The sequence below is a fragment of the Chrysochloris asiatica genome, unplaced genomic scaffold (genome assembly GCF_000296735.1).
Source record: "Chrysochloris asiatica unplaced genomic scaffold, ChrAsi1.0 scaffold00110, whole genome shotgun sequence".
Lineage (NCBI taxonomy): Eukaryota > Metazoa > Chordata > Mammalia > Afrosoricida > Chrysochloridae > Chrysochloris > Chrysochloris asiatica.
In genome coordinates this window covers 9,568,159-9,581,221 of record NW_006408628.1, presented here as the reverse complement: position 1 = coordinate 9,581,221, position 13,063 = coordinate 9,568,159, and the positions used below count along the sequence as shown (strand labels likewise).

Genomic DNA, 13,063 nt, shown 5'->3' with positions numbered 1-13,063 from the left:
CCTCGGAAACCCTGTACAGGGTCGCTATGGGTCGGAACCGACTCGACGGCACTTAACAACAACAACATTGTGTTAGGGCAAGGAGTCCTGGTGTGGTGCTGTGGGTTAACGGGCCAGACTGCAAAGCCATTTGAACTGCAATGTTGGCAGTTTAAGCTCACCAACTGCTCCTTGGAAACCCTATACAGGGTTGCTATGGGTCGGAACCGACTCGACTTAACAACAGCAACAATTGTGTTAGGGCAGTAGTCAGTGTTCAGAAATATCCAATGAGTGATTAAATAGTGAACAGGTGTTAAGTCGCTCTCCTTCAGGAACAACCTTCATTGACAGTTTGACTCATTTAGGGGATGTGTATAACAACAGAAAGATTTCAACATTCAAGGTGTTTCTAACCAAATTGATCCTGAGTAGGTTTTTTTCTATGGGAGAAAAATTATCCCTAGTTTCAGGCTTCATGGGAAGATGAAGGACAATTCCTGAATTGATACCTGGTTGATAAATCATCCAGTCCAGCATCTTCTCCATGCTAGATGCCACTAGAATCTAGAAAGAAGAATGCAGCCCAATCCCTGCCCTCACAGCACTGATAAGATGCCAGCCCATCAATTTAGCCACCTGGGAAACCCCAAGGCTCTGGAAACAGATAGTCTTAGGTTTACAACCTGGCACTGCCTGCTGCTGAGTAGCTATGTACTTGGGCAAACGTCTGAGGACTCCATTTTTGTTTTGTTTTTAGCTAACATCTAGGATTGTTTGGGAGTCCTGGTGAGGCACTGTAGGATAAGCGCTAGATTGGTAACCCACCAGCCATTCCTTGGAAACACTTTACAAGGGTCGATATGAGTCAGAACCAACTTGAAAGAACTTAACAACAAGATTGTTTGAAAATCAAATGAGCTATTGTGCCTGGTAGGCATTATTATTAGTATTAATAACAAGTACAGCCAGAATGCTCCTTAGAAGCCAGAATGGCCAGACTTTTCTCATACTCCAGACATCACAAGGGACCAGTCCCCGGAGAAGAAGTCTGTATAGATTCTCTGTAGCACCATAATTGTTTATGTTGTATGTCACCGAGTCAGTTCTGACGTAAACTGACCTTACAAGACAGAGCAAAACTGAAACACAGGGTTTCCTAGGCTAACATCTTTACAGGCGCAGATCACCCCCTATTTCTCCTGTGGTACCATTTGGTGGATGTGAACTGCCAAATTTACAATTAGCAACTGAAAGCTGGAATATTGCAGGTAATAGTATATAAGTCCAGAAAAGTGCTTTGAAGCTGGGTGGTCCAGAAAGTCATCACCAAAGAGCAGTTTGTGCTGGACAGAAGAGAAAAGGGTAGTGTGCATTTGTTCAGTTTTTGTGTCAAGAATCCGAACCTTTTGCCTCCATTTAAAAGACTCACTGATGAAGATCAAAGACCACAGCCTTCAATATGGGTTGCACATCAATGTCAAGAACACAAAAATCCTCACCACTTGACCAATAAATAACATCATGATAAATACAGAAAACATTAAAGTTGTCAAAGACTTCATTTTGCTTGGATCTACTATCAACATGGAAACAACAATCAAGAAATCAAATGACGTATTGCATTACGCAAATTTGCTGCACAAGGCCTTTTAAAGTGTTCAAGAACATAGATGGCAGTTAGAGGACTAAGGTGCTCCTGATCCAAGCCATGGTATTTTAAAAGCTTCATATGTGTATGACAGTTGTATAAATAATAAGGAAGACCATAGAAGAATTGATGGATTTGAGTTATGGTGTTGGAGAAAAATATTAATAGTACTATGGACTTATAGTTATAAGCCCATACTTATTCAAACTGTATGCTGAGCAAATAATCCGAGAACCTGGGTTATATGAAGAAAAATGTGGCATTAGGATTGGAGGAAGACTTATTAACAACTTGCAATATGCAGATGATACAACCTTGCTGAAAGTGAAGAGGAATTAACACAGTTACTTATGAAGATCAAAGATCACAGCCTTCAGTGTGGCTTTGCATCTGAATGTACAGAAAACAAAAATCCTCACCACTGGACTAATAAACATTCTTATCAATGGAGAAAAGATTGAAATTGTCAAGGACTTCATTCTTCTCGGATCAATTATCAACACTCATGGAAGCATCAGTCAAGAAATCAGACAAAGTATTGCATTAGGCAAATCTGCTGCACAAGACCTTTTTAAAGTGTTGAACAGCAAAGATGTCAGCTTGAGGACTAAGGTCGCCTAATCCAAGCCATGGTATTTTAAAAGCTTCATATGTGTATGAAAGTTGGACAGTAAATAAGGAAGACCATAGAAGAATTGATGCTTTTGAGTTATGGTGTTGGAGGATTGGAAGTGCCATGGGCTGCCAAAAGAACCGACAGATCTGTGTTGGAAGAAGTGCAACCAGAGTGCTCCTTGGAGGCCAAGATGGCCAAATGTCGTCTCTCATACTTCGGACATATTGTCAGGAGGGACCAGTCGCTGGAGAAGGATGTCATGTTTGGTAAGGCCAGAGAAAAAGAGGAAGACCTCCAGCGAGATGGGCTCAAGCTTGGCTACAATAGTGAGGTTGGCCCGGGATCAGGCAGTGTTTTGTTCTAAGGTCACTATGAGTTGACACCAACTCGATGGCACCTAACAACAACAACATAGACTTCTAGAAGAACAAACAAATGTATGTTGGAAGAAGTACATCCAGAATGCTCCTTAGAAGCCAGAATGGCCAGACTTCATCTCTCATACTTCGGACATATTATCAGAAGGGACCGGTCCCTGGAGAAGGACATCATGCTAGATAAAGTGGAAGGTCAGTGAAAAAAAGGAAGACCCCCCCAATGAGCTGGATTGGCACAGTAACAGTAGCAAGGAGCTCAAGTTTAACAATGATTGTGAGGCTGACACAGGACTGGGCGGTGTTTTGTTCTGTTGTGTATAAGGACTCTATGAGTCGGAACCAACTGAACAGCATCTAACAACCTAACAACATTGTGTGGGCCTTTATGGGAGGCAGCCCCAAAGCCCTGACTCATGGCTTCTCAGGCTTCTAGGTTATAAGGTTGCAGGCCAAAGACATAAGCTCTGCCAATCAGATACTCCTACTGAGACTTTGAATCTGGAGCAAGTCACAGAGAAGCCAGAGCAGTTGAGAAAGCACTTCTGCTGTACAGAGGCGGTAGGGGAGCCAGCAGCGCCCCCAAGTGTTTTTATAAGGAATTGTCAGCCTCAGTACTGGGCTGGGGGTCACAGCAAAGGTCTGAGGGGACGCGGGTTTCCTAGGCAGGCTGTCCTGTGCTCTGACCTTTATGGTCCAGCTGCCCGTGGTACCTGTCTGTTTGCTGAGACTTACTTGTTGGCCTTAGCTTTAATACTGTATGCTGTTCTACACTTGCTGTTTAAATTTGCCAATATTTACAAGAGTCTTGACTAGTCCAAAGAGTAAAGCTCAAACTTGGTACAAGGAGTGGGTTAGATTGTTGTGTTGTTGTATGCTGTGGAGTCTATTCCGACTCATAGTGACCTGTACAGGGTTTCCGAGGCTATAAATCTTTATGGGAGCAGAAAGCCTCATTTTTCTCCCATGAAACAACTGGTAGTTTTGAACTGCTGATCCTGAGGTTAGCAGCCCAATTCGTAACCACTACACTATCAGAGCTCCTTAGGGTTAGATTGGATCACTCCAAAATCTTCCAAATCTTTGTCTTTTTCTGATTTTTCCAGACATTTGTCAAGCACCTTAATAAAATATGGGCTATTTTATTAAGAAAAGGAATTCAAAGAGGTTTCCATCATAGTCCCTTGCTCATGGAGCTGGAAATCTCATTGGGAAAGAGACAAATGACAACTGGGGAGAAGTTACAGTGAACACACCTAGCAGACAAAGTGTGGCGCTGTTGGATTAGCACTGGACTGCTAGCCATAAGGTTGGTGATTCCAGCACACTAGCCACTCCTTGGAAACCTTATACACGGTCGCTATGAATCAGAACTGACTCCATAGCATGTAACAGCAGCAGCAAAAGGCTCATTTCCTTTGTTCACAAAGGATTCCAACAAATTGATAAGAACAGATAAAGATTCCAATATAAAAAAATGGGCAAAGGGCACATACAAGGGAGTAAGCACTGGCTTTCATTCCTAACAAGAGAATTAAAAATGAAAAAATATATTGTTTCACTTATCAGATGATTGACAAAAATAAAAAAGTTTAATATATTGTATGGGCGAGACTGTGGGTACAGCCATTCTCATATAGTAGTTGTTGTTAAGTGTTGTCAAGTCGGTTTTGACTCATAGCAACCCAGTATAGGGTTTCTGAGGCTTTAAAAAAAATCTTTGCAGAAGCAGAAAGTGTTACCTTTCTCCTGCTCATATGCTTATGGTAGGAGAGTAATTTGGTATAACTTTTACAGACAATAATATAAGGTATATCAACATTAATGATGCAGTGATTCCAGCTCTAAGTATGTGTGATTGTGCATATGTGCCAAAAAAAAAAAAAAAAAACTGCACTAGGGTAGCAGCATTAATTTTAATAGCACAAATTGGAAAGAACCTAAATACCCATTTAGAGAAGCCTGGATAAGTCAGTGATTGTATGCTACACACTGTAATGTTGTTGTTAAGTGCCATCTAGTCAGTTCCAACCCATAGTGATCCTGTGTAGGGTTTCCAAGGAGCAGCTGGTGAGCTTGAACCACCAGCCTTAAAGTTCAAATGGCTTTGCAGTCTGGCGCCTTAACCCACAGTGCCACACCAGGGTTCCACACACTGTAATACACATCAAAAAGAAAACAAGGAATAGCTTCATGTACTGATACAGACCATCTTAGATTTACTGCTCAGTAATAAACATAAAACAAGATATAGAACAGAGCATATATTAAATATACACACACACATTTTTATCTACATAGAATGTCTTTGAAAGGAATCAGTAATGAAGCATTTGATAACTCTGCAGAGAGAGGAAGAAGGTACCTAGGACACAGGGAAGGAAATTAGACTTATTTTCTCTGCTTATAAATCTCTTTGGTACTTTTTGAACGGTTGGCCCATATTCATGTAGTAACTGTTCGCATACATATGATATTAAAAAAAAATCTAGTTAGGGAAAGAGGGAATCTACAAGATGTTAAATGCTACCATACAAGGCAGCCTGTGCCAAATGCCAAGTGAGTGATAGACATAGATGGTGGGTGCCAGGAGAACCAGGGGAGGGGAGGTCCCTGGTGCTAGATGGGTTCTGGATGGCTGTGACCTAAGCTGGAAGGAACTGCACCGTTTAGACAAGCTGGGGGAGGTGGCATTCTAGAAGGAGGGAATGGTGAGAACGCAGTTGTGGAGGCAGGATACTCCCGACACATCAGAGGGAGGGAATAAACTTGTTGGGTAGAATCCAAGGGTAGGGAACTTGTCTCTTGTGTCTGCTGCAGGAGATAATTGTAGCCTGCCTTTGGGAGATTTGGGGATGAAAGCATTCCCCTGTATTGAGGGAGGCCCCAGGAGCCAGGCAGGGTGGCTCCCAGCAGCACCTCATCCACGCCCAGTCCAATCAATGACAGCCAGTGCCCCCAGCAGAGGTAGAGCTGGGAGGTCTCCTGGGGTCTGCAAGGAGTTGGCCAGAGAACACCTGTGAGTGGTTCTCTGGGACCAACCAACCAACCCCATAGGTCAGGACCCTGCCACCTTCTGAACCCTCCCTCCTGGCCTCTCCAGAACCCTCACCCCACCTCAAGAACTTGCCTGCTATCTCCTACAAGATTTCAGGGATCCATTTCTCAAGGTACTAACAGACCTAAACCTTGCCCAAAGAACCCTCTGCCCCCTGTCTAGCCCCAGAAATTGGGTCCACACGTCCCCCTGCCACACACATGTGCCCTCCACCCAGTACCTGGGCAGAGAAGTGTCAAGCGTCACCTCCTCCCTGCCTCCAAGGTGCCTGAGTCATAGTCTGGGCATCGAGACCTGGCAGGCCCAGAAAAGGTGGCGTCTGGAAGGGTGCTTGGAACTTCTGTGGCAAGAGGTGAGGGCACTTGAAGAAAGGGGAGGGCAGAAACATCAACTATGGCCCAGTCATACTTGAATTTTAATCCCATTCCAATTACTAGCTGGGTGACCTTGGGAAAGTCACAAACCTTGGGAAAGCCTCAGTCTCCACATCTATGCAATAGGCCTTCATTAATAAGCCTATTCAACAAATATTGACTTCTAATATGTGTCTAATATGTTGATGTCAAATGGATCTTGGCTGAAAGCAGAGAATACCAGAAAGGTACACTCCTTTTAGCCTTGTGTTTTATTGTGTTTTACTGACTATGCAAAGGCATTTGATTATGTGGATCATAACAAACTATTGATAACACTATGAAGAATGGGAGTTCCAGAACATTTAATTGTGCTCATGAGGTACCTGTAAATAGATCAAGAAGTAATTGTTCTAACAGAAAAAGGTGGTACTGCATGGTTTAAAATCAGGAAAGGTGTGTGTCAGCGTTATGTCGTGTCACCATACTTATTCAAATAATTCAAGAAGCTGAACTATTTGGAGAACGGGGTGTCAGAATTGACAACCTGCAGTATGCAGATGATACAACTTTATTGCTGAAAGCAAGGAAGACTTGAAGCACTTGCTTGATGAAGATCAAAGACTGCAGCCTTCAGTGTGGATTACAACTGATTGTAAAGAAAACAAAAATCCTCACAACTGAACCAATAAATAACATCATGATAAACAGAGAAAAGATGGAAATTGTCAAGGATTTCATTTTACTTGGATCCATATGGAAACAGTAGTTAAGCCATCAAACAATGCGTTCCATTAGGTAAATCTGCTAGTTGGGGAAAGAGGGAATCTACAAAAGATCTCTTTAAAATGTTCAAGAGCAAAGATGTCACTTTGAGGACTAAGGTTCACCTAACTCAAAATACCAAGTCATGATATTTTCAATCACCTCACCTGGTTGTGAAAGCTGGCTAATAAGGAAGACCGTAGAAGAATTGATATGTTTAAATTAAGGTGTTGGTGAAGAATATTGAAGGTACCATGGACTGCCAGAAGAACAAACAAATCTGTCTTGGAGGAAGTATATCAGGATGCTCCTTAGGAGCCAAGAGAGTGAGACTTTGTCTCAGGTACTTTGGGCATCTTATCAGGAGGGACCAGTCCCTGGTGAAGGACAGCATGCTTGGTAAAGTAGAAGGTCAACAAAAAAGAGGTAGACCCCTAACAAGAAGGACTGACACTGTGGCTGCAGCCATGAGTTCAAACAAAGAAATAACTGTGAGGATGATACAGGCTTGGTAAATGGTCCATTCCACTATGAATCGGAACCAACTAGATGGCACCTGACAATAACAATAATATGTGTCAAACAACATCCTGGGCACCGAGAGGAGAACAGTGGAGAACAATCAGGGCCTTGTTCCATGGAGTTTCCATTCCAGGGGGTATAATAATTGTACTGACGTTAGGATTAAATTAAATACATGGATACAGGGCCTGGTACATAGTAAGTACTCAGTATATGATGACAGCTATTTCTGGAAGCTTGAAGGCTATCAAAGTAATCCCTCACTCTTCCCAAGTTTGAACCAGCTAAGAGAGAGAGAGAGGAGTCAAACAGATTGAGATTTAAAAGTCAGCCTTTTTTGTGCAAAAAAGAAAAATGGATTGGAAGATATACCAAAATACATGTACCACTTAGTAAGCCTTGCCTCCTGCCCCAGGGCTTCCTTGTCAATGCTAGTCCAGGAGATATTTAGCCAAAAGAGCTTCTGAAAATTCCCTCTGAATTAAATTAGCACATGCACACACACACAGAGAAACTACAGACCTCTTTCTTCTGAGAACCAAGCCCTGTAAGCTTAAATCTTCAAAACTGAATTAAGGACACTTGCTCTCTCTGAGTAAATAATTCCAAAAGAGAGGGAGGATGGTGCCAAGCTGGCCATGCCGGTATCATCTTTAAACCCTCAAACATCCTGTTGCTTCTACTCCATCCTCTATTTATTATAAAATTATTATTGAGATGCGAGTGACAGGGACATGAGATGGGGCCCAGATGAGGAAAGAGAGGAGTTGCTTCATTTCCCTTTTTACCTATACCAGGCCCTGAATGATGACTTGTGTTAGAGCCAGGTGGTAGCATGTACTCTGTTTTCCCTGCCATGTATTCCCCACCCACCTTCCTGCCCTGCTCTTTGTCTCAGAGGACTGCATACCTTTGTCCTGGGCCTCCTTGCCAACCTGGTTCTGTTGAGGCTCAGCCAGTGGGAACCATTGGCTGGAGATTAAGAGTAGATGGAAGGGAGAAACAAGGGTTTTTCTCCCCTTTGATATATCTTCTCTGTACATCAGGTAGCATCTTGAGCAATGGTCGTGTCTCCTCTGTGGCTCTGACTCCTATCAAATTATCCCTCCCTTCTTGGCCCCTCCTCCCTTGGTCCCTCCCTGATCCCTCTGGATAGCCCTCTTGTGGTTTCAACTCCCAACTGATCGTCCTAGTCCTAGAAGGAGCATAATATTGTATTACTTTGACAGCTTTCTGGTGTTGCTAATCTTTGGACTGTCTCTCCATGCCCTGTTTGGTTTTTTAATTCTTCTCAAACAACTATAACTGGTTTCTAACATGAAATTCCCTCTATTGGATGACCTAGCATCAGCTCTGATTTCCCAACTAGACCCTGACAACAACAGGGTTAGGCAAAGAAAGTCTCTCTGTGCTGATGACAGCGCTGCCAACAGTCCTAGGAACGAGCCCTCTTGATTGAGGGCCTCCTTTCTGCCTTCCCTTCCACATGTTGTTGTTGTTAAGTGTCATCGAGTTGGTTCCAACTCATAGCGACCCTGTATAGGGCTTCCAAGGAGCAGTTGGTGGGTTCAAATTGTTGACCTTGTGGATCACAGTCCAGTGCTGACCCTACAGCCCCACACCACAAGTTCTTCCACCCACATGGTAGGTTAAAATTCCTTCCCTTCAGCTCCCAAGTTCACATGCTACCATCCAAGCTACACTCAGATTCATTCTATCTCTAACTCAATTCCAGATTCCTGGAGAGGGAGCAGACTGTACCCATATGGCTGCTGGATGCCCACCTCAGTGAGTGATAGGGAGTTAAAAAGGTCCTTGGAAACTGAACAGATGCCTCAAAAGGTGACCCCAAGCCTGATGAATGATCACCTTCCCAGCATCCAGTCCTGGGAAATGATGCCACGCCTAGGAAAGGGAGAACTCTGGAAGGACAGGGATAAGGGCAACAGTGAGGAATGAATCTTGCCTGTGTTGGGGGTTGTGGGGATAGCCCTCATTCTGGCACCTCCAATGGTTAAACCATCCCTCCAGCCTAGTAGGTGCTGCAGAAATGCCATATGAAAGGATTTGGGGAACATCCACCTGGTTGGAAGTAGAGATCTGAAGATGTACTTGCATAGCAATTATCCTGATCAAAAAATGGTGAGTGTTGATGGATTTAATGGGAGGTAAAACCCCACAACCATCCCCCTTTTGTTGCTGTCACTGTTTTGCCTTAACAACAACTTCTGGGCTTCCTATACCCAAACCTCCTGCCTGGAGAAGACCCTTCCACCCTAGGGTTTATAGGGGGCCAAGCTAGTGGGTACCAGCTCTACTAGAGTACTGTAATGCACCCCTTCAGAGTCACCTAGGCTCACCAGTCCAGTGTTGCAGCTCTGTGTGGGCTCAGACCAACCTCTAATGTACCACTTAACAAGCCTTGTCTCCTGCCCCAGGGCTTCCTTGTCAATGCTGCAGTCCAGGTACGTGCAACCCACAATACAGAGGCATTAATCCTGGATGGGGCAGAAGTTAACCCATGGAGGAACATTCCCCCAACTCCCCCTTTCACCAGCCAACTCCCCCAGGGGATGGTTCTGAGACTCCATGCTTTGACTCCCCATATTCCCCAACTCTGTTCCCTAGAATTGCATTCCTTAATGAAATAATCATACATATGCCTTTGCCTCACATCTGCTTTCTGGGAAACCTAGGCTAAGAACTTCCTAATCTTCATATAGAAGAAACTCTCCCCAACACCCAACACCCCTTTTTTTAACAGAGAAAAAGACACATGTGAGGCAATAAACCTACAGCACTTTATTTAAGATCTGCAAGATTCCCCTAGTACTCATCGCCTTCTTCTTCTTCTCCCTCCCCCTCCACACTATCCATGCCCACCTCCTCATAATCTTTCTCCAGGGCAGCCATATCTTCTCGAGCCTCGGAGAACTCGCCCTCTTCCATGCCCTCACCCACATACCAGTGCACAAACGCTCTCTTGGCATACATCAGGTCGAACTTGTGGTCCAGACGGGCCCAGGCCTCAGCGATGGCGGTCGTGTTGCTCAGCATGCACACAGCGCGCTGCACCTTGGCCAGGTCACCCCCGGGCACCACAGTGGGTGGCTGGTAGTTGATACCAACCTTGAAGCCTGTTGGGCACCAGTCCACAAACTGGATAGTGCGCTTGGTCTTGATGGTAGCAATGGCGGCGTTGACATCCTTGGGCACCACGTCTCCACGGTACAGCAGGCAGCAGGCCATGTACTTGCCATGACGGGGGTCACACTTCACCATCTGGTTGGCAGGCTCAAAGCAGGCATTGGTGATCTCCGCCACTGACAGCTGCTCATGGTAGGCCTTCTCTGCAGAGATGACTGGTGCATAGGTGGCCAGGGGGAAGTGGATGCGAGGGTAGGGCACCAGGTTGGTCTGGAACTCTGTCAGGTCCACATTGAGGGCTCCATCGAAGCGTAGGGAGGCCGTGATGGAGGAGACGATTTGGCCGATGAGGCGGTTGAGGTTGGTGTAGGTTGGGCGCTCAATGTCCAGGTTGCGGCGACAGATGTCATAGATGGCCTCATTGTCCACCATGAAGGCACAGTCTGAGTGCTCCAGGGTGGTATGGGTGGTCAGGATGGAGTTGTAGGGCTCGACCACGGCTGTGGACACCTGGGGGGCTGGGTAGATGGAGAATTCCAGCTTGGACTTCTTGCCATAGTCAACAGAGAGCCGTTCCATGAGGAGTGACGTGAAGCCCGAGCCGGTGCCCCCTCCAAAGCTGTGGAAAATGAGGAACCCTTGGAGCCCTGTGCACTGGTCAGCCTAGAAAATTAATAGGAAGAGAAATTGAGGCTGTGAAGTACAGGAGACAAGCAGGAAAGAGCCAATTTATGCTGTTTTAAAATCCCAAAAAGATCTTAGAAGACTTTCCCAAGAGAACAAAATAGGTCCTTATAGGTAGAACCCACTCTTTCTCCCCTTGTCCTCTGTCTTTCTCGGAAAATGCCTGGAGTCCTTAATAGACAGCTCTCCTGAATTTTGTGTGACAGTCATTTAATAATATAACTTGCCGACCCCACCTTGTCTCTTATCCATGGTCCCCCCCACCCCCCGAACTAACTTCAGATGTTTCTGAGGGGATTCTATGTTGAGATGAACAATCCAGGAATCTGATTCCCATCCTTCATGGAGAGTCAAAGCTAATTATAGGGCCTTAGGCCCATACTGAAGTCTCTGTGTTTCATAGACCCTCTGCTCACATCTGTTGCAATGCAAGATGCTCTTCTGGGATGCTGTGGTCGTGACGTGTTTGTACTAGGCATCCCTCTGCTCAGCATCAGCCAGCACCAGAGGGGATAATAGATCCCTGGAGCTTCCAGTCTACTTATCGTATTCAGAGTGCAGGGCCCTCCTGATACTGTGTATTTAAGACTTGTTCATGAGGCTCTCCCACATGCTAAAATGACTCCTTTCCCCCTGCCTGGTCCCCAGACCACTTCATAACAGGAATCTAGATTCCTTTAGCCCTTCCCTCACCAGTTTCCGGATCCGGTCCAGTACCAGGTCAATGAGCTCCTTGCCGATTGTGTAGTGCCCTCGGGCATAGTTATTGGCGGCATCTTCCTTGCCTGTGATGAGCTGCTCTGGATGGAAGAGCTGGCGGTATGTGCCTGTCCGAACCTCATCTGCAATGGACAGAGTTTGGGACCTCACTTTCCCTTGAACGTGGCTCTCAGAGCACCATGGTAGATTCCAGGTCCTACCCTAGAGGAGCCAAATCCAGGCTGCTGCTATTGTAAAGATTTACAACTATGATTTACAGTCCATGATTCTTCAATGACAAGGAGAGGGATACGGGATGACCCTGGGGCTCAGGGGCTAAGTGACAAGGATTCTGCTGTTTGGGAGTTCTAATGGGCTGCAGCAACTGAAAGGCTGTACCCACAAATTCCGGTGCTCTCCAGTTATGGCAAAGGACTTGCTATAGTATCTGGACACAAGGCTGTGGTAGGGATCACTCACCGATCACGGTGGGCTCCAGGTCCACAAACACTGCCCGGGGCACATGCTTTCCAGCTCCAGTTTCACTGAAGAAGGTATTGAAGGAATCATCCCCTCCCCCGATGGTCTTGTCACTGGGCATCTGCCCATCGGGCTGGATCCCATGCTCCAAGCAGTAGAGTTCCCAGCAAGCATTGCCAATCTGCACACCAGCCTGCCCCACGTGGACTGAGATGCACTCACGCTAAAGGAGCAAAGAGCAGAGAACACCCTTAGCAGAGAGGCACATATTATGCCTGGACACAGTTCCTGCCTTCCTTCCTTGAATGGTTCTCTGTCTGAGGGCAAAGGTTTCAGGACATTGCTCTCCTTGCCTTGCCCCCTGTAGCCACTGGTGCCATGAAAGATCAACAGTCACTGAGTAGGAGCTGAGCCAAAACCCTCAGGAAAGAGAGGATGTGGGCAATTCTAAGATTAAAGAGTCTTGCCCCATGACTAAGCATCTTGAAGAACATCGAAGGGGATTAAATGCGCCTGGTGGAACATGATAGCCAACGCATTACCGTTCAGAAAGAGATGAGTGGCCATTGGTGAGGCTAAAGAGTCCTTGGGTGGCACAAATGGTTAATGTGCTCAACTGCTAACTGAAAGTTCAAATCCACACAGAAGAAAAGTCTGGGGATCTACTTCCAAATTATCAGCCATTGGAAATGCTATGGAGCACATTTCTACCCTGACATACACAGGGTTGCCTTG

At 45.5% G+C, this 13,063-nt stretch overlaps 1 protein-coding gene across 1 annotated transcript; it reads right to left on the bottom strand.

Annotated features, from left to right (window-relative positions):
* Positions 1 to 10,144: 10,144 nt before the first annotated feature.
* Positions 10,145 to 12,545, bottom strand: LOC102841749 (tubulin alpha-1D chain-like). Its single transcript, XM_006867835.1, has 3 exons — positions 12,329 to 12,545; positions 11,843 to 11,991; positions 10,145 to 11,128 (listed from the first exon to the last, which is right to left on the bottom strand). The coding sequence occupies exons 1-3, from the start codon at positions 12,447 to 12,449 to the stop codon at positions 10,145 to 10,147; spliced, it is 1,254 nt and encodes a 417-aa protein (XP_006867897.1). The 5' UTR covers positions 12,450 to 12,545.
* Between the last annotated feature and the right edge of the window lie 518 nt (positions 12,546 to 13,063).

Bases quoted from the DNA above. Each gene is read 5' to 3' on its own strand.
- LOC102841749 (XM_006867835.1), bottom strand. From the start codon at position 12,449: ATGCCCAGTGACAAGACCATCGGGGGAGGGGATGATTCCTTCAATACC. The intron at 11,992-12,328 runs GTGAGTGATCCC...TGTCCATTGCAG, and splicing joins CCTGGAGCCCACCGTGATCG to ATGAGGTTCGGACAGGCACA. The intron at 11,129-11,842 runs GTGAGGGAAGGG...TTAATTTTCTAG, and splicing joins TGGACCGGATCCGGAAACTG to GCTGACCAGTGCACAGGGCT.